The sequence below is a fragment of the Cyphomyrmex costatus genome, unplaced genomic scaffold (assembly GCF_001594065.2).
Source record: "Cyphomyrmex costatus isolate MS0001 unplaced genomic scaffold, Ccosl1.0 scaffold33, whole genome shotgun sequence".
Lineage (NCBI taxonomy): Eukaryota > Metazoa > Arthropoda > Insecta > Hymenoptera > Formicidae > Cyphomyrmex > Cyphomyrmex costatus.
The window spans coordinates 841,393-862,181 of record NW_017277450.1 but is presented as its reverse complement, the minus strand read 5'-3'; the positions used below and the strand labels follow the sequence as shown (position 1 = coordinate 862,181).

Below are 20,789 nucleotides of genomic sequence, written 5' to 3'. Positions count from 1 at the left end.
AAATCGGCACCGGTCGGCCGTCATGATCAGCTCCCTTTTCGCGCAAATGTCTCGGTTAACCTGCAGGATTCTGATGGATAATCGTCCCGCCTTCAATTAACTGTTAATTAGCGGACTCATGGTTCTCAAGTAAGTGCGTGCGTGCACGAGCCTCTGTGACTCACCGCGATGAACCGCTGTCGCGAACCACCGCCGCCGCCGCGGATGCACTAGTTGCACACACCTCCGTTGCACGGGCGAAAAATCTCCTAGGGAGAGGCCCGAGGACCGAGTTGCGCCTCTACACGTAGAAAAACGTAGAAAACGATTCGCTGGCGCGGAACGCGAAATGATGCGCGTGGCGTCGCGGTAACATCAATCTAAAAACCGTAATGCACTTGTTAACGCGGCGTGGAGCGTTGTTACTTGGCAGACGCCATGATTGTTGGACACCGACTATCGCGACACGACCTGTGCTGTCGTTGTTGGTGCACGAGCTTTGTGCTAGATGGCGTTATTTGTTCCATTTCTATAGACATAATCATAATAATAATATTGTATAATAATAATATATATATTATAGTACATATTATAATTATAATACAATCATTATAAAAAATAAGATAATCAAAAGGCTCAGTTGAATAAATCAAAAGAAACAAATAAATTGCCAATATGAGCCACCAACACATTAAGTTCTCAGTGTGTGTACTTTTTATACAATTTATTCAAAATGAATAATAAAATGTATATATATTATATATATATAAAACAATCATTCTAATATCTTTACATTTCCATTTCTACTGACGTTCCTAAATACACTTTATATATTGTGTATTGTATACGTGGACATATTTTATATACACATATATATAATTTATATAAAACTTTTTTTCTGCAAGCTGGTTTTGCATGTCTTAAAATATCGTAACAAGAGTTAATCACAGAGCTATATTATAGTATCTTTAAGACATTATACTTAAAAGATAATCTATTAATCTCAAATAAAAACCGACTGCAAATATATTCCAAGGAGAACGAAACAATCAAAATAATGTCAATTTGACGTCATATTAACATTATTTTGATTGTCTCGTTCTCCTTGAGATTATAATTAATAGAAATCAAAATTATATCCTATATATAATAATCCTATCATATAATTATCCTATAATTATTCTACAATAATATCCATTAATAATGCCTACATTTCTACCAATGTAAATTATTAATTTTAATTTTATTTAACTAATTATTTTTTATCTTTTTCCAGTTCTAAAAATTAGAAAACAGTAGAGTACTTTAAATCGAGAATAAATAAAACTTACATTAATTATTGTTAATCTACATTGATAGAAATGTATACGCATCCAAGTTTAAACACGTCAATGCTTCGAACTTGACATGTTCTCCTGATAACTTCGTCGACGTCTTCTAGAGAATTCGATCCGTTTCGATTGTTTTGGGGAACGTTTCCCTGTTCCCCTCCTAAAATCAACTCTCACGCGCGTACTTTGCCATCCACTGGATCTCTCATCACAGTGCAATGGATGGACGGCCGGCTCGCGAATTCCATCGGAAACACCCAATCGGGACGGCCTTTGGATCCAATTCAATCGATGGGGGTGATGCATCGAAGTACAATGAAAATGATGACGATGTGGGTGGAGAATGTGTAGATCGATTCATCATCGAGTCATCGAGACGCGAGTCAGCGATTCGCGAGTTCGTGATGTTTGTCTTGGCCGCTATGTAGCTAAATTCAGACGCGTCAATTCGTTCTCGGCTTGTCGTTCGTTCCCTTCGCGTCTTCGGCTCCGTTCGCGCCTACGGAGATTCTCATCGGCGTCAAGTCCCGTCGTGGGAGTGCGTTATGCGCTCGTAAGTACGCACTGTACGCAGTAGTTCCGCGAGGGTGGTAGTGTCGCGGGATGTAAACATCCGCATCGCAGAGTCTGAGAAGGGTCACGTCAGGAAGGGAGAGGAAAGGCGGAAAAAGCCTCCGACGTGGGATTTCGCGGCTGGGCGATCATGAGTTGACACGTCGTTCCCGACGTCGCGCTAGCGTTAAATGCCGCCCGTGCCAGCCAAAGGATGGACGTCGCGGAGGACGCCGAGGCCGCGCTGGACCCGCGAATCCAGGTGAGATCTCGAGAGACAGAGAGGTTTCACCTCGCGGACGATTTGCTCGGTTCTGTCTGGTTTCGCTTCCACGCGGTCCACGCCCGTGGCGTTTTAGGTTATGTCTGTTCTTCGCGGTCGCAGTGCCTAACACCGCCTGGTACATTGTCCCACTTTGCTTTCACTTTCCTTCCTTCATGCGGATGAACGTGAGATGCGCGAGATTTAGAATATCGTGTCTCGAGGCCTATTCCTCCTTGATTTTGTTTTTGATATTGTATCTCAACAGAGAAAAAAATAATGTGAACATAAAAGAATAAAAGTGTTCATTATAGATCTGTTCTTTTCAGCTGATCTTGTATTGTTCATTTTTCATTTTCTTTTGATTGGAGAAAAGAAAAGAGAATAGCTGAATTATACAAGAAGTTTAGTTAAGAAGAACAGATATCTTATAATGAACTAACTAAATATAAATGTGCATGTGTGAGAGAAGTAATATCTTTCTTTTCTTTCTTTTTTTTCATTTTATATTCTATATTATGGTATTATATCTAAAAGAAATAAATGATGTAAATATAAATGAGTAAAAATTGTCCCTCTCTCTCTCTCTCCCTTTCTGCACAACAAAATAACTAAATTTAGATATATGCCGAATATAAAGTAATATTCTCTTTTGTTTCTTTTGTATTTTCGTGACATCTGAAAAGAGAAATAAATTATATAAGCATAAATAAATAAAAATATTCTTTTCTATAATTAAATTTAGGTATACACACACATTAAAGTAATTCCCCCTTTTTTTATTTTTATTTTAGTGCTATTACATGTAAAAATAGAAATAAATGATGTAAGCATGAATGAATGAAAGTATTCTTTTCTTTATGTCTGTAATAAAATAACTAAAGACTTAGATATGAAGAGTGATACTCTGTTCTTTCTTTTTGCGTACTGGTATGTTATGATTAAAATAAAAATGACAGTAATTAAGGAACGATCCTTAATTCTCTGAAACTTACAGCATACAATGTATAATTTAAATTTTAAGTGACTGTGTGAAACAATTGAGAAAGGGTACTGTCTTGAGACACCTTTTGCTTTGTTTCATTTTTCCTGTGTTATTATATCTGAAAAGAGAAATTAATAAGGAAAAGTATTTTCTCTTTCTATAATTTAATTCCTAATTTAAATAATAATTTAATCTGGAATAATATCTTCCTTTTTCATGAAATACTGGAGTATTGCAATAAATAAATAATTGCAGTAATTAAATAGCGATCTTTAACTCTAAAGTTTATGACATAAAATATATAATTTTAATTTTAATTAGAAAAATTCAGGAGAATTACATACTGACATGATCATTTTTTGATATTTTAATTTATATAAATTATATATTAGATATTTTTTATAAGATATTATTTATATATAAGATATTAATTTCGGATTTTAAAATCGTTAAACATTAATATAAGATGCCAAAAGAGCATCAAATAATTATTAAATTGTTAATAAATTTAATTTGTGATAGTACTGCGGTAGTTTATTAGAGTTGCGTTTCAAGACCGACAATTGTTCGGCGCGCAGTTTAGAAAGATTACATATATTAGTATATAAATTTAAATTATATATAAGCAACTAAGATCCTAACTAGACTGTTATACGTTTCGTATTAGTTATGTTGTTACATTTTGACAGTCTTTTAAAAATTTAATATTATTTTTATAAGATAAATTTTTGTTTTCCAGATTGAGTTGGAGAACTTAAATAATGCAGCAGATGATATTAATAAATTGGAGACTGAGTTAGATGTAAGGAATAGTATTTTGTTATATATATATATATATATTTATAAATTGAGAATGAATATTGTATGTAATATTTGCAATATATATTCATTTAATCTTAATTGATTTTTAGGAAGCCCACACTGCTTTTGGACAGCTTCTTTCGGATACAACAAGGAGGCTAAAAGAAATTACAGATAAATTGGGTACTAGCTGCATTGAGAAAGCAAGATGTTATTACGAAGCACTGGAGTTGGCTCATCAAGCTCAGGTAGATGTCTAGGGTTTGTTTTTCCTGCATTAGAGAGAGAATTTTCCTTTTCCCTTTTTTATCAAATTTTAAACGCATTTTAACTAGAAAGTATGTACTTGTTTAGCTATACAAAGAACAGATCTCTAATAAAATTTAATTTTATTACGTTATGAAATAAAAAATAAAGTATAAAAATGTATATACTGAGTTTATATAAAATGTTAGAAAATTTAGGTAAAATATATAGCGAATTTAATAAATATTTTGTTATTGTTTTTTCATGTTTCAAATGCTTCACAATGCTATTAAAGTGAATTGTTATTGAATGTAGCATGTTACCGCTCGTTGTACGTTCTACTCTGATGCTTGCTTTAATAATAGCATGAATGAGCGTATCCTGCTATGCCCAGTTGAAATTCCACTCATGCTGGTTTGATAAAATTGGATTGGTTTGATAAAACTGGACCGAATTTAAAATTAAAATATTGTTTTATAAAAACTCAGTATATATATACTAAAAGTTATAACGATGATAAGTATTTATCATTTACTTTTTTTAGTGCAATTTATTAATCAATTTTCATACATTTATATATATAATGGTAAGAAATATCTAATTACTTTGTTATCTGAATATAATATCTCATATTTAAAATAATTTATCATATTGCAAATTATAAACACTAGTTGTTTCGCATTAAGCGTGTTAAATGACAATTAGCTGAAGTGTTATATAAGTAAATCAATGAGACATTTCCTCTTCCGATTTTGCAGGTGCAGTGTCAACAACAGGCGCAGCTGTTTCAAAGAGCCAGCGAAATTCACGCAGCGGCAAAGGAAACAGTAGCTCTGGCCGAAGCGCGATTCATGTCTCATCAGCATGAGTGGAATTTTGACCAGGCATGGCAGGATATGCTCAATCATGCGACTATTAAAGTAAGTATAAGTGTAAAACGCACAATACGACGACCGTGTAATTTGCTTTCAAAGTATTGGGAAACATTTGGAACCATTGAAAATATCTTAATGTTATATTTATTCCTGTTCACCTCGTTAATTAATTCATCCACGTTAATTAATTTAATCAATTTCTAATAAAAAATTTAATATAACAAATAGAATATAAAATGATACTTTTTGTTGAAGGTCATGGACGCGGAGAATCAAAAAGCCGAATGCGGTCGAGAACATCACAGAAAGGCGATGTTATTCCATGATGTCGAAAAGAAGCTATTACAATTGGAGGAAAAGCATCGACATGCAATAGTAAAAGCGAGACCGTACTTTGAAATGAAGATTCAATGCGATCAGATGTTAGCGACGCAGAAGGAAAGAGTGGAGTTCCTGCAACAAGCTGTTAAGGAAGCCAAACGTAATTACGCAACGAGTCTCCGAACGTTGGAAGAAATTAGTAATCAGATTCATCAGCAACGAAGAGATTATGGTATTGTGAAATGTATTTTAAAGACATACAAAAACAACTATTTCATTTTTTATAAATATCATACTGATATTTTAGATATTGTGGCTAATGGACCACGAGAACCTGGCGTCGGTGCCGAGCTTATTGGTTCAGACACGCATCAAAAGTATAAGAGCGAGTTCAACAATTCTGACATTCATAAAATATCATCTCCCATTAGATATAATGAAAACGAAAACAATGAAAAACTACATGATATTGAGGTTGGTAACATATATAATAATAAATCTTGTATGAAGCATTTAAATGTCATTTTTTATCATTTATCTATAATTTACAGAAGCCTTGTTCAACGAAAAACGATATGGAACATCTTGACAAGAGATCTGTCGATGGCAGCGAGAGCAAGTTTACGCAATGGGAGCTCGAGTTGCAAACCAGTATGGAAAAATTAAATCGTTTGTCGATCGAGAATTCGTTGCGTGTTAAGAAGCGCAACGCACAAAGTTCTTCCGATCTGCAGGACACTGCAGTTGAAGTCAGCACCGTAAACAGGACGTGCTACAATCCCTTATCTGAACTATCTAACCCGCGTATTTCAAATCAATTTACAAGATTAATTGAAAATCCGGGGACTATCGAAAGGGACAGATTTAACGGTAAACCGTATTTGCTAATGTCATGTTCGACGATTGATTCGACGACAGCGTTACGCAATACATCAACGTTGGCAAAGAGCAATATTTCAAAATCATTGAATAATAGTCCAGTAAATAGAGGTACGTCTAATTTCGAGATCATCGGTTCAGCGGGAAGCGCAAATATATCGAAATACGTGCCAAATAAAATCTCTCAATTCAATATTAAGGATAGAAAAACGCAGAGCAGCTGGGACATTAATATTCCTTATAATGCCAATGTTACGAATAGAGAACTTGAAAGAGATAGCTGTAGTAATACAAACGATACTTTAGTCAATAAGAGCCACGTACAACTTACGAATTTACATGTTGCGCAAGTTTCTAATGTCGAGTTCCTGCCTGAGGAATCTAGTTTATCGAGACATCACGTTGCAGCGACTCCCGTTGTCAGCCAGCATTTGAAGAGTTCGCATAATGATGTCGCATTGTTGCAGTCACGATCTAGCTCTAATTCGCAAAAAAGTGCGCCATGCAGTGCCAATTCCAGTCCAATAAAACTAAAGAATTTATTATTATCGTCCGCCAGATCTTTAGATACTGAGAGTGCGGACCAGCTCGACAAAGGTTCAATTTCCAAGAAGTTTGCGAGCAGAACCACCAGTATTAAAGAGTTACCGTTACTATCGCTCTTCAGACAAACGTCCGCGTTATCGGCGTTTAAAGGCAAGAGTAGCAGCATGATCAATTTGGGCGGTAAACAAAACTTGAAGACGCTGTTGGAAAATTCTCCTCATCTGAGTAATATACAGGCGATCAGCGCGGAAAGATTAGCGAACGTGAGACACAAGCTGGTCAACGATTGTCTGGAGACAAAGACGGGCGATGTTAAAAAATAAGTACAAGAATGCGATAAAATAAATCGCTTAGGATAAGTGATTTCTGCGTTTAACCGTGTGTAAGTAGAGATTTGTTAATGTCGTTCACAAAAAGCTCGAAAAAGTACGAAAATGAATTGTTGTAACGGAAGCAATGTAGCTTTAAAAACAATCATTTTCGAGGAATTACGAAAGACATTTCTGTAGCTTTAGCTGCAGATTATTCAGCAGTTAATTATTGAATATATGCTGCAATGTTAATTAACGATATGTATTATAAATTATCGCGAATTAGTTAGATATTAATATACTTTATTTATATTAAAACGTAATTACAGCATTGCGATCAAAGAATGTGATCATTGAGGTATATCGGCACGATTAATTAAATATAAATCTACGCTCACAGTTCCAATTAAGCATATACTTGCTGTTATAAACCGACCAGGCGATGTACGCATCGTATCCTTTACTATTTTCTAATCTTTTAATATGTGCTTTTTTAATAAAACACGTGTTTCTTAACGAGCATTTACATGTGTATCTTATTCACGCGACCAGTGACTTACTGTCGTGGTATTTAATATTAAAAAATTATCTTGTTTTGCAAGATACGCTTTTTTATGACGATGATGTAAAAGCTTCGACGGTTATATCGGCCTGCTTTTAATTCATAACTTCAAAAAGCATAGCTGTATCATAGATAACAGATATCTACGTATCGGACATATTTCGCACAAACAGATAGATATCGAGGCAGAGCGCATCGATTGTACACAACGGGCGCTAAAGGTCAATGGCTTTATATCGTGCCAATGTAAAAAACAGATTCTATATAAATTAAGTTTGGAACGATTTTTAAGACTTGTGGGAGAAAAGCACGATAAATCGGGCATCGAATTTTCTTGCAACGATATTACGCTGATATCGTTGCGATCTGTTTCTTTTTTGTTCCGAGAGACGTCAAGATGGCTTTATACATCTGATCTAAATACCGTGGCGTATCGAGCATTTTCTGGCTTTGACGAGTGTAAATTCTCTTAGACTAAATTACAGCGAATCGAGAACGCTTGTCAATTGAAGTTCATTCGGTTGTCAAATAATTTATTGTGTCACGAATCATTTCGGCAATTCAAAAGATTCGTCTTGCTGTACAATATACAATATTTCTTCTTTAAATTCCACAGAAATTATAATTATCAGGAAAGAAAATTAGTTCTTTTTTTTTGATCTGGGTAAGTTGATCATTTTTTGTAGAAGATAGGGTATAATCAGTATAATGCTTAATATAATAATGATATATGCCATGGCTCAATGATAATTGCTTGCTTAATTTTCAGTCAATTAGCAAAGTTAAGTAGATATATTATCTAAAAATAGCGAGTAAAGTAATATTTACGATAAATTAGTCTTGTGAGTATAGGTATATTTTTTCAATTAGTCTCAATTGATATGAATTTAACTCAATAAATTTTAACTTTAACAAAGAGTTCAGTTACAGAGATACGTAATGTAAAAAATAACAAAGTCATCAAGAGAAATATGATGATGTGTGTATATTATTAAACTATCATGAAATTATTAATAATTTTATCAAAGAGAAAAATACGTGCATTCATAAAAATGTTTTGCATGACATATGCAAGTTGAGTTTCAGACGCCGGAAACTGCAATCTTGCTTGTTATGTTAGACGCTCGTGGCGAAGATCGGCTGATCATTAAGACGCACGTCATCAACGAAAGGTTATCAATACGGTGATAAGAACTGTCGACGAAGCTTTGCGAAGAAATGGACAACGAGAGGATCGATTATAAAACCGCCAAAGCCGACGGCCGCGTGACAAATAATCATCGCAAGGCATGTGATATCTGTACGCACGAGACTGCGGACAACAAAGATGCAAATTGCACTCGCTTATCACAAAATTTATTTGATAAAAGAGATTATACACCCTTACTTTTTTTTTACATAACTTTCACGAATGCAATCCGGTCTACTTTTTTCTTATTAATCATAATCATGAGTATAGTTCCTTTGAATTTACATAGAAGTAAATTTTGTAAACAGACTTTGCAAAATTTAATTATTATAAATATTATTTACCGATGTTAACGGTATGATAAATATATAGTTAGTATATTAACAATTATTTTGATAAATTTTCGCATTGTAGGGATTAAATTATCACCATCTCGTTCGAAAACATTCGGATTACGAAAACAGAATGCAAAAAAGGAAAGAATTTTCTAGCGAAGCTACGGAGGGCGAAGCAGAAGAAGAAGAACAGGAAATCGACGAAGAGGAAGATGTAAAAGTTCAGAAAGTAGATACGAACCAAGAAGAAGTAAATGAAAATAAGCAGGAAACTGCGCAGATTGAACAGTGCGCGATTTGTCACGTTATCATTAACGACGCGAATCTTGGCGGAACCGTCGCCAACTCCGAACAGAATCAACACTGTTCCGAAGGCTACTTGTTATGTCATCATTGTGTACGAAACTTTTCAATTCGATCAGGTCAATAAAATATCCATCCATAACTATTAATATATGTAAGAACCCCCCTAAAGAAAGTTATGAGAGTCGGAACATTTTTTTGTCCAACACATATTTAACATATGTCTCTTTAATTCATAACACGATATATTTTTGTGATGCTAAAGAAATATATGAGGCACTAACATTTTTTTTATTATTAGTTTTAAAAGTTTAAAAATTTTTAACTATATATAAAAATTGCAATACTTGAACTTTGCATAAATATATTGCAACAATTAATCTACATGAATAAAACAAAATAGTGAAAAATAAAATTGTGAAACATAAAATTATCCAAATCATTACACTATTTAAAAATTAGGAAAATGTTTCACGGTCACTAAGTTCATAATTCTAGTCACGATTTAAAATAACTCATATCACATGATAGCTCTTATCTCTCAAATTAGATAGCCTTGCAGTATTTATTTTTTCTTCTGCAGCGAAAAAAAATCAACGCGCGCGTTTCAAAAAATAGAAAAATTTTTAGAAAATCTTAAACATTTATAAATCTCTAAATAATTATTCAAGTGACGATAATTAATCAATCGGTAAACGCGCGATTAATTATTGCTTTTGATAATAATTAAGTATTGTATAAAATGAGAAATGTATCTTTTAGTTGCGGAACATCCTCAACCTCGAAGATCGCACACGAATTTCTTTCAAGGTAGAGACAGCAATCACAGCATACGTTCGAGAACATACGATCCGCATCGCAATCAGTGGACTTGTAACTTCAATAGAACGGTATCCGGCGAAAGGAATAACAAAACGTTAGATTACGAATCGGATGCCGTTTCATTTGTCGCTGATCGCGATCAAAGTAATCTGCGACGAGAGGAACAAGTGAAAAATTGCGGGAAACAGTATCAACAACAACATGATTATTGCAATCGAATGACAACGACGTCAAGGAGAAATAGCGCAGTGGATCAATACTCCTCTGAGATTAAGGTCAAAAGTCCCTCTTTGGTCGACTGCTCCCGCAGACCCATACGTTGCCCACGTCTAGACTGTTCTGTGAACGTCGCTTTCTCGGCTCTAACTCATCATTTCCTTTTCGATCATCCCGAAGTACCCGTCCTCAGTGTCGAACCTGGCACCGAGAGCACACTCATCATCAGCTATGGAGCTCTTTCCTGCAACTCCAGTCGATGTTTAGCTCTCTTACTGGTATCCGGAAAACTCTCGTTAGTATACTACTATAGTTTAAACATTACACAAAGTTGGTACATTCAATATATATTCCTAATTCCTTATTTCTTATCTCCTAAAACAAGTGATCTCTTTTAATCAAAAATATCAAATAAGAATTTGATTTAAAATTAAGAAAGAGAAATTTCTTAGATGAAACCGTACAATATTAACACTTAAGGCCAATTTCACCAACATCGATTAAGCTAACCGACGATTAAAGTATCAACCGTGATTGGTTCATTTTGGTCAAAGACAAATGCGATTGGATAATTCTATTGGAATTAACCGTCGGTTAGCTTAACCGACGTTGGTGAAATTGGCCCTTAATGTTATAAACGTGCTTAACTCAACCACTAATCGCAGAAATTTTTGTAATAATAAGAGATTCCTCAGCGAGGCTGTTCAGTAGTATTCAAATAAATCCTAAGTATCGGAATCGATTGCCTCTGCCGGTGTTGGCAGCGCGTCTGCACAGTAATCACAATTACGTGTGTCGTGAAGAGATGCACGCCGGCGGAGAGGGCCAGTGCGAGAAGGATATGATCATTGCCTGGGTGGCGGGATTAGACGTCGGCGACACAACTGACAGACTTCGGTGTAGTATCCAGGTATTCGCCATATCGATTCGCGCGTATAAGAAAACGTGTATCAGTGCTTAAAGATAGATAATAATGAAGGATTTAATAGGCTATCGATAGCATCGAGAACGGCGGATTTCGTTCGCTCACGTACACAGGACCTGTGACGTCCCTGAGAATCGCCCAATGTCCACGTGACGTCTTCTTGGGTGGTGATTGTATAGTTCTCCACGAGGGATTAATCAATCATATCACCTCTGGCTATACCAGTCTCAATGTAAATGTTATTGTACATTAAACGTGTGCTCTGTTAACACATATATTTCTTTGTTTCTGAAATAACTGTTTTAAAAATGTAAGCTCATTCAATATAAATCGGGACCATATAGAAAGAGTGGACAAAGCAAATGAAAGATTTGAAGAAATTGCGTCTTGTATCGCGCAATAATCTCTTATTTATTTCTTAAAAATATCATTCTTAATCTAATCAACTAAATTCATTTTTCAGAATTGCATCGAGCTAGTAATCTGATATACATATTTAAATAAAATATTAATTATCTCGCTCTTAGTACATATTTAACGACATACAATATATAAAAAGACGGTACAAAAGTAGTATTGCAGACTTATTTAAAAAAGTCAGACGAGTTTTTTCTTCAGTTCGAATTATAAGCTAGTCATGGCAGGGGGTCGCGCGTACGCTTTAGGAATAAAACCGTACTTGCGGGTTTTGGGCGCGTAGGCCCAGAGCCAACCATCCACTGTTTGATTTCCCAGATCTGCATATATCCAATCGGCCCGTTTCACCGATAGATCGTCCGGTGCCTGTGCTTTGTAATCGTAAAGCACCACTAACTCCGTACCGGTCGTTTCGTCCCGGAAATCTCGCACTCCCTTTTGCTGTAACGACTCGCCTCCCGTACCTTTACCTGTAAAATGAACACTGTTAAATTAATAATTATGAAAGGTTGATAACAAATGTAGTTCTATTAGAAATTACAAAACTCCATTGAACTCCTATCACTGACATATACATATATATATATATATTCTAGAAAATTTGTTTAAAATTTAGAGATGATTTAACGGTTGCATGATGTAATGGTATAATAAAAAGCCAACCTGGACTGTGAGCATCTGTAGACACTGTATTTGTAGAGGCAGTGGTGGCCGTCGTAGTGGCTGTTGCATAAGAATGAAGAACGTGACCAGGATAAACGAAACCGGACGGTACAAAACCCTCATTGCCGTCGCAATGTCGGAGCACCCAAAACCAATCCGGATCGTCGCGATTCAACACAGTTACGAATTCACCTCTCTCGACACTGACATCGTTTTCGTCACGTGCCACGAAGGTGTAAAGAACAATGTATCTTCCGGCTGATGGATCCTGCGCACAGTAGAATTTCTCGTTGATGAGTCAAACGAGATAAATGAGTGTCATAACAAAATACCTGATTCACAATTGTCAATACCTTACTGATCCAATTAATATTTTTAATTTGTAAAAAATTCTAATTAAATTTTCACCCTCCGAAATAGAAGCCTATATCTGGTAATATTGATTCTGAGTCTGTGAGTTATTTAATTTATATAGTGTTGAGTGAAGAAGACTCAGAAATATATTGAATTAAGAATTAGGTACTTTTATGACACTCGGCTAGTCAATTGGTACCTTGAAGAAGGGATGTACATCTGGCTGGGACGATATTGTCTGTATAGAATTCTGGGACTGCGTGATGTTGGAGCGATTGACGTTGACATCCGCGGTAGTAATGTTATTTCGTGCATAGCTTTCACAATCCGAGGCCGATCCGGTATCGGTCTGTTGTGCCTCCTGCAGACGGCCCGTACTAAGAAGATCACAGTCATTTTCATTAGACCGCGGCAGCTTCTTCTTCACATTGTTCAGATTGGCCAGCGTCAATTCCGCCAGTTGCGACGTGTATGGCGCACAATACGAGTGTGGTACGAAGCCTTCCATACGCGTGTCCGCCGCTATTACATATACCCAATCGTTTTCTCTGTAAAGTACATTCACTACCTGAAACGTGAAGATTCCTACATTAGTATAACAATTTTTTTTTTTAACAAACATAATTATTTAATGTTTGTTATTGTATAATAATTTGTAAGCAAAAGATAAAGTAAAAAGGACTCGAATAAGAATAATGAGGACTCTTGACAAATTAAAATAAAACTGAGGTAAAAGGAGTAAACATACAGATTATATGTATTATAGAAGTTGCTACATAAGGAATATATAAATAGCATGCCGCTTGTAATACATAGATCTGTTGTAGAACGCAATGCAATCAGTTGCTAACCTGGCCTCTTTTGACTTGAAGTTCATCGTCCACACAGGGAGTAAAGTCATGCACAATGACCATTTTACTGTCCGGAGAGAGTCCATTCTCCTTTTCAATACCAACTCTTACAAGGGTTTCAATACTTGCACTTCCAGTTATCCGACCTGGGGGTAATGGCACTCTGGTACCCAGACCAAGCCCACTGCCACCTGTCCCACAGTCTTTCTCCAAATTAAAGTTATGTGTTCCGGCTGTTTGGAATTGAAAATTTATCAATGTAAATGAATTTACACAGAGAGCTTTTAAAAGAATAAAATCGATACTTTTAAGAACTTTACAATTTTATACAATTTATACGTTACTATATATAAATATAAATATACACATTTGTAAACAATAACAAAATTATTTCTGAAAGAAAGAGGAATTCCCAAAGTTACAAGAAGAATCATTTCAACGTATGCTTACAAGATGTGTGTATACAAAAATTACTCGACGATGATAATTCATGCTTCTACAAGACACAATTCGCGAAAGAGCTACAGTAAATAAGAAAATAATCCACTTGAAAACGTGACATTTGTATAAAAAAGACGATTTCACATTTTCCAACGGAGAGAAAAATCGAAAGTCGCGTGTAACCGATGCATGAACTCGGCCCGGCTCGCTTCGCAGAGGCTACGGGGTGGAAGCTGCATAACCGGTCCCGAGCAACAGGTGATCGGGCTGAATGTGACAACTGGCCCTTGCGACCAAACTGCCATGCCCTCTCGAGCTTCCCATCTCTCTCTCTCTCTCTCTCTCTCTCTCCGTCTTGTTTCCTCTCTCTTGCACATTTCCTATACAGGCTCGATCGTGCCGTTTACTTACGTTTCTTCTTCTTTCCGCGACGTATGCGTACGGGGCACAGGAAAGCCATTCTGTGTGGTTCGTTCGCGGAGTCTGCTCCGGAATCTCTCACATCTCCAGCACGGCAACCACTCGCCTTCTGCGGAATGCACGGGCGATCTCTCGCCGCAGCTGTGTATATATATATAATACACACATATATGCGTATATTATGTATATGTGTTACTCCAAGAGGACAGGGGATTCCGACGCGGAAGGATGCAATGCCGAGGAGAGAGAATTTGTCTCGGATATTAAAATCTGGCCGCCGCGCCGTGCGACCGCGAAGGAACCGCGAGGCACACACCTCTCGCAACGGCGAGCGGACACGTTCTCCGCGTTCTCTCTCGTCCACCGTCGGGTTCTCACGGGTCCTCAGGGGCCCAGGACTCTCCGTGGCCGCAATTGTGCATTAATCTTGGACATAGCAGGTAGAGAGCGCTACGGGATGATGATACGAGATCGTGGTTCCCGACGTGACGTTCCCGTTAAATTTTCATGATTATAATTCGGACGAGATCTCAGTGCTGCGCTTTCGGGGAGAAGATTTGCATCAGATAAATGAATAAGATGTTGCAATAGTAAAAATATAATGTCCTTGTTAGTAAAATAAAGGTAGACGCGTATAAGAATAATATAATTATAACATATATATATAATAATTAGTAAAAATAAAAATAAAATTAATTGATTGAAATAAGGAAATAATTCGTTTTATAGAAAGAATAATCTTATCTTTATATTTTTCTGAATGACTGCGACAAGTTTTTCTTTTACTTTCTCGATCCTTATACTTTCCTTTTGTTTTTTATTTCTAATATAATTTACACATATTTTGAAAGATAGGAACATACACTGCGCTGTTAGGTCCAATAAGCGAATTCTATCAACACAAAACAAATTGAAGCAGAAAATAATTATTCTCTCCTTAAACTTTATTAGCTTGCAAATCAAGAGTATCAGTAAGCAAGTATTGATCGATGTTTGTCGATCAGATATGTAAAACATGACAGTATCTGTCAACGCTCATATATGCCACTAGATTTCTGTTCAATCCGTTAATAAATTATGCTACTTGATTTAATTTCTTCATCGACACGATTTGTTGTACTTCTGATAGAATTTCACAAATAATATATACTGCATAAATTCTGCGTCTACACCCTTCTGTCGAGAAAATGGTCGGGCAGAAATTGCATCTGTATTTTTCGATAGACTAGTCTGCTTTGACTTGATTTTTACACGGAGAACCAAAAAGCGATGTTTGTAGCATGTAAACAGACAGAGATACGGTATGTTACAATAATAATAATAACTTTTATTGATACATATAACAATTGATAATGACGAAGACATACATCATACGCAGTAGCAGTATAAAACAGATGGTTTGCAATCAATGAGCGAGCCATCAGCCGTAATGTTGTCTAAAAACTTAGCCTGATGTATTTTAATTTTTAATTACGTTTTAAAATATCTCCATTTATGTAAATTTACCTTATCTACGCGAAAAGATTTTAGGTTAAGTGAGAGAAAGTGATACTCGTCGCCGAAGTGCACCGCTCCGGAGCATCGAGAAGCGACCATCAGTTATCAGGAAAATATACCGCTCGAGAAGATTACGAGAAGTGGCAGAACTAAAATCCCATTCAAATTTCGCGCCCCACGTTCTCCAACCTAAATTTCAAAATTCGAATTCGCGTAGCTCACCTCTTCTGAATTATAATTCCTTAGAGGGCGGGAGATTTGAATCGTGTCACCTCTTGTAACCTCCTAGCCGCTTTGGTTTTCCTAATAACTTTGACGATTTTTGGACGGCATCGAGAGGACCTTGTACGCGCCTGCGTCATGTACTTCTTCATTTTATTAACGGAGCTGAAACGGCATCCTTGTCGAAAGCTGCGTGTCTTCGACTCTTGCCTAACCTCTTCTCTGATTGATATAAATGAAGGCTGCGTTCAGCAAAAAAAGCAGCTTAGCAACTGTAAAATTCATTATTAATATAATTGGTCTTGCCCTTATAGCTCCTCACTGGATCTAAACGTATAAACCAATCATATTTAAGACTTTTAAACTGCTTTTTCTGTTGAACGCAGTTTGCAAAGAGAACATTTTTGTAAATATAAATACTTTAAAGCGCATATAATTCGAAATGAAATAATGATACAAATGAAAAATAAAGATTTTATATAAAAGTTTTTTTTTTTTAAGACAATATATAAAGAGAGAGAGAGAGAGAGAGAGAGAAAGAGCATTTCTTTCTTTCAATAATATAATAGTTGAATAAAGAATATACTAATAATATAATAAACGTGTATAATAAAAAAAAAAAGAAAAAATAATAGAAAGTAATAATTATCCAAAAATTATCTTTCCTTTTAATTAAATTTTTTTTTTAATGATAAAAGATATTTTTTATTCATTGTCTAATCAGATAGATACATAAAAAAATCCGAATTTTATTTTCATTGAACTTAAAAATTACTAATACGGAGAGAAATTGTGGTAAACGACACAAAGTGAGACGTACACAGATCTTGCTCGAAACTTGCTTTTATTGTATTCAATTAATATAAACGACGGTGGTATATTCGTTCTTGCCTATATAACAGAGCTCTTCTGACTTATGCTTAACAATTGCGGGTATTACTTGGTTTTTTCATCTCTTTCTGGAAAATATTCGTATATATATGTACAATTATGTCGTAATTGTGCCGAATATTTAATAATTAGATTTGCGGATCGACTACTTAGGTACCATTAACGTTAACTTCGGTTAATATGAGACCGTAGAAATGCTTCTATATATACTATACTCGTATGCTTCAGGCGTACAGAAATCGCGAGATTCTAACGAAGGATCGTTTGTATGTGTTCATGTGTATACAGGATGGTCCTTTAGTATTTTAAAAGATTTTAAGGAATCATTTTTCGCTTTAATTCCAGATAAAAGCTTCACATATGTCTAAAATGATTTATTAAAAAAAAAAAAAAAAACAAGGTATCAGAGTCGAAGGAAAAATTTCGAAAAACACTCGAATTAATTTAATGTTCTTGATACATAAACAATGTTTCATCAAAATTACGCTGAACGGTTTTGAAAACACAATTTTTTCCTTTGACATCTTGTAACTTTTAAACTAAATCAATTTTCGAACATATGAAGTTTTTATCTGGAATTAATATAAGGCTTAAAGTCTTTTAAAATCTCTCTCTTTACTTATAAGAACTACCCTATATATGTATGCCCTTATGAGTGTGTGTATATATGTGTGTGTAAAGTGTATATGGCTGTGAAATAGGTACAAAATCGATTTGGTACAAAATCGTTCCTATTTTTTTTTAAATAATACAGCGTAACTACATATCCACGGCGAAGATGAAACTTCGAGAACGAACGGGCCGAGCTCTTATAAAATGGAGTTTCACTGTATTATCGGGGTAAATTTATCGCAGTGCAGATACGATCACGGTGGATAAGATCACGTATGAGCTGCGAAAGAGAGCCAGAGCGCTCATCGTCGCTAATTTATTAGATGCACCATCGCGATTCTTACAATCGCGACGGAGTAGAACACTTAAAGAGGAGCGATCGATCGATTTCTCTTCGTTTCTTCTTCTTCTTCTTCTCTCTCCCTCTCCGTGGGAGGGGATTTACAAAATTCGAGAGAACAGGAGGTCAGACTTTGTACTTTCGTATTGCACTTTGTTGTGTGTAGTTCAATGACACGTTGGAGTTCTTAAGAGTTATAAATCCTAGCGCACAGTCGCGAGATATTCTTTTACTCTAATACTCGACATAGTCTTTGCGGATCAACGAAATAAATAAGAGCATATATATATAAATAATTATATATGAATTATATATAATATTTATATATATATATAATATATATATTATAATTACATATAATATATAACTATATATATTATTATACATATGAATTTATATATATATAATTGTATACTATATATAATATTGAGAAAATAAACTATAGGTACTGCGGCATATTATACAAAAAGATCTTGTTAGCCTTCCTTCTTTCTTCTTGGAGCTCGCGCGACGCGTTCTCGACGCATTATTAAATAATTTTCGCTACTTCTATCATTAAATAAATTCCCGATAACAATATCAGACAATAGCGTCTCGTACCCAAACGACACAAAAAAATGTCTGGACGACATCGTAAAAAGATAGCTAAATAACATCAAAAATTTCGAATGTCTACAAAGTGTCTAACCAACGTCTCCAAAATTTAGGACGTTTCTAAACAATATCTAAAAGATATCTATAAAAGGCGCCGAAAAACATCCGAAAGTACAGTACCTGAACAATATTTAAAAAATTTAGGACACCTATAAATCTAAGCGGCACCTTCAAAAACTTGAGACGCCCAGGAAATGCTTGAATGCCGTCTCAAAGATCGAAAAACGTTATATTGGAGAATATCTATAAATGATATTTGAAAAAATCCTTCGAGAGGACGTTCTCGCAGCGTCCCTCGGACATTTGTGAAGTCTGGGTAATTGTAAAATCAGCTCACGCAAATATGAAATTGCCTTTCGAGCAGAACGCAGAATGCAGAAATTTCGCGCATATAGATTACATCGCCGATTATAGGTCATTATTTATGTCGATCGCTATTGGAATTTCCGCTAAGTTGCAATTTAGATACGGCGGCGCGTCGCGGAGCAAAGTCCTCGTCTTCACGCTACACAACGATATCCGCATCAGCTCGTTTATTTTGTTATCGCATAAACGCTTATATACGCCTTATCATCTATTCAAATAGCTTATTTTCCTCCTCGCGGCGTGCGCGTACGCGTGTGCGTGCACGCGTCTCCTGTATCGAACGGGACGCGCGCGATCTCGCCTTTATGATTCTCTTGTTTTCGCCAATAAGTCAAAAATAGAACAACGCGGTACACGACGTATGTATGTATGTGTGTACTTCAGGCGCGGGTGTATGGTATATGCCGTCACATATACGACGATAATGATATCACTGATAACACGTGCGTCATCGGCGAGGCGCTCAGATTGGGCGAAAATTCGCGCGATTTCGACGAATGTACTCGGGAGATAAGATTTTTCTAATCGAAAAAACTACTCGGAGCGAGATAAATACCCCAGACGAGATAGTATACGTCCAAAATGTGGACACAAGACGTCTCTTACGTCCGCGTTTTGGACACGATGTTGTCCGCGTGCCAGCGAGGGTACGCACACGCACGCACACGTGTAGGTCGTATCAGCCTAGCACTTACAATTCGTGTTTCGAAAAGTCAGACTAAACATATAATAACAACAGAGATAATATTAGCAAAGCGCACGATAAAAATCACTTCCGACGTCTGTACCCGGGAGCTCGCTGATTGAACGGACGTCAGCAGTGTTTCGACACACCCGACGTGCATGTTTGTGTGTCATAATTATATTATTACAAGCACGGGCACATCTCCTCGACTATCGCACGCATGACGTGATCCAATTAATTAATATATATCCTCTTATCTTCCTTTCTCTTCGTGCTGGAATCGGACATCATATTGTACTCTCCATTCTTTTTAGTAATTTTGTTAATATATTTCCGTCACGAAAAACTGAAAATACACACCGTTTCGGTAAAAGTGAAATATACATTTCTTTTTTAAGTCATGGCAGTTTACACGGATTCGTCGAAATTAAAAAATTCATTTCCCCCCTCCCTTTTTTTTTGTTTATACACTGACTTGAAACGTTTTATTCGAAACCGAGCTGTATTATATAATTATTTAGGTATTACGAATTATCTTTTACTTTTCTTTACGTCCTAGGTTTATCTACGATAAACTGAGTGTGTGTATGTATGTATGTATATGAAAAACATAGACTATTACATTCTTTTATACCTTAGGTGGGATGCTTACCTTACTGTAACATTACACACAATGTAACGTATCTTATGTATATTGACCGAATGTTACATAGGGCATATATTTATATATGTATATCATAATGAATGTATATTCTATTCTACATCGTCGATTACCTCATACATCGTTTAGCTTTATATTAAAACAGATTGCTTTGAAAATCTAACATTTACTCCGTCCAAATACACCGGAATCGAGTATCCGCGCGCGGTGATTCGTTTCTTTTTCTTTCTCTCTTTCTCTTTTCTATGAGCGTGGAAACGTCAATTTCTCTCCTT

General features: G+C 35.8%; 3 protein-coding genes across 4 annotated transcripts; 2 read left to right on the top strand and 1 right to left on the bottom strand.

Annotated features, from left to right (window-relative positions):
• The first annotated feature begins 1,898 nt into the window (after nucleotides 1–1,898).
• LOC108775853 (SH3 domain-binding protein 5 homolog) lies at nucleotides 1,899–8,802 on the top strand. Of its 2 annotated transcripts, none has more exons than XM_018542298.1 (8): nucleotides 1,899–2,124; nucleotides 3,849–3,911; nucleotides 4,021–4,158; nucleotides 4,915–5,076; nucleotides 5,287–5,584; nucleotides 5,660–5,826; nucleotides 5,904–7,159; nucleotides 8,726–8,802. In XM_018542298.1, the coding sequence occupies exons 1-7, from the start codon at nucleotides 2,077–2,079 to the stop codon at nucleotides 7,098–7,100; spliced, it is 2,073 nt and encodes a 690-aa protein (XP_018397800.1). In that variant the 5' UTR covers nucleotides 1,899–2,076; the 3' UTR covers nucleotides 7,101–7,159; nucleotides 8,726–8,802. The 2 variants fall into 2 exon arrangements, with proteins under 2 accessions (XP_018397800.1, XP_018397801.1); XM_018542299.1 differs by lacking the exon at nucleotides 8,726–8,802 and adding an exon at nucleotides 7,418–7,604.
• On the top strand, nucleotides 7,903–11,794 carry LOC108775854 (uncharacterized). Its single transcript, XM_018542301.1, has 6 exons — nucleotides 7,903–8,161; nucleotides 8,771–8,937; nucleotides 9,254–9,596; nucleotides 10,240–10,810; nucleotides 11,200–11,425; nucleotides 11,505–11,794. The coding sequence occupies exons 2-6, from the start codon at nucleotides 8,869–8,871 to the stop codon at nucleotides 11,691–11,693; spliced, it is 1,398 nt and encodes a 465-aa protein (XP_018397803.1). The 5' UTR covers nucleotides 7,903–8,161; nucleotides 8,771–8,868; the 3' UTR covers nucleotides 11,694–11,794.
• A 122-nt stretch (nucleotides 11,795–11,916) lies between these two features.
• LOC108775880 (Dachs ligand with SH3s) lies at nucleotides 11,917–14,828 on the bottom strand. The gene is made up of 5 exons (XM_018542337.1): nucleotides 14,578–14,828; nucleotides 13,726–13,958; nucleotides 13,074–13,442; nucleotides 12,521–12,788; nucleotides 11,917–12,327 (listed from the first exon to the last, which is right to left on the bottom strand). Exons 1-5 carry the CDS (start codon nucleotides 14,624–14,626, stop codon nucleotides 12,065–12,067), a joined length of 1,182 nt encoding a protein of 393 aa, XP_018397839.1. The 5' UTR covers nucleotides 14,627–14,828; the 3' UTR covers nucleotides 11,917–12,064.
• Between the last annotated feature and the right edge of the window lie 5,961 nt (nucleotides 14,829–20,789).

Coding starts and splice junctions, on each gene's coding strand:
- LOC108775880 (XM_018542337.1), bottom strand. CDS start 14,626: ATGGCTTTCCTGTGCCCCGTACGCATACGTCGCGGAAAGAAGAAGAAA. Junction 13,959..14,577: donor TCGCGGAAAGAAGAAGAAAC/GTAAGTAAACGG, acceptor AATTCCAAACAG/CCGGAACACATAACTTTAAT. Junction 13,443..13,725: donor TTCAAGTCAAAAGAGGCCAG/GTTAGCAACTGA, acceptor TTCACGTTTCAG/GTAGTGAATGTACTTTACAG.
- LOC108775853 (XM_018542298.1), top strand. CDS start 2,077: ATGGACGTCGCGGAGGACGCCGAGGCCGCGCTGGACCCGCGAATCCAG. Junction 2,125..3,848: donor CGCTGGACCCGCGAATCCAG/GTGAGATCTCGA, acceptor TTTGTTTTCCAG/ATTGAGTTGGAGAACTTAAA. Junction 5,827..5,903: donor AAAAACTACATGATATTGAG/GTTGGTAACATA, acceptor TATAATTTACAG/AAGCCTTGTTCAACGAAAAA.
- LOC108775854 (XM_018542301.1), top strand. CDS start 8,869: ATGGACAACGAGAGGATCGATTATAAAACCGCCAAAGCCGACGGCCGC. Junction 8,938..9,253: donor TGACAAATAATCATCGCAAG/GCATGTGATATC, acceptor TTCGCATTGTAG/GGATTAAATTATCACCATCT. Junction 9,597..10,239: donor AAACTTTTCAATTCGATCAG/GTCAATAAAATA, acceptor TGTATCTTTTAG/TTGCGGAACATCCTCAACCT.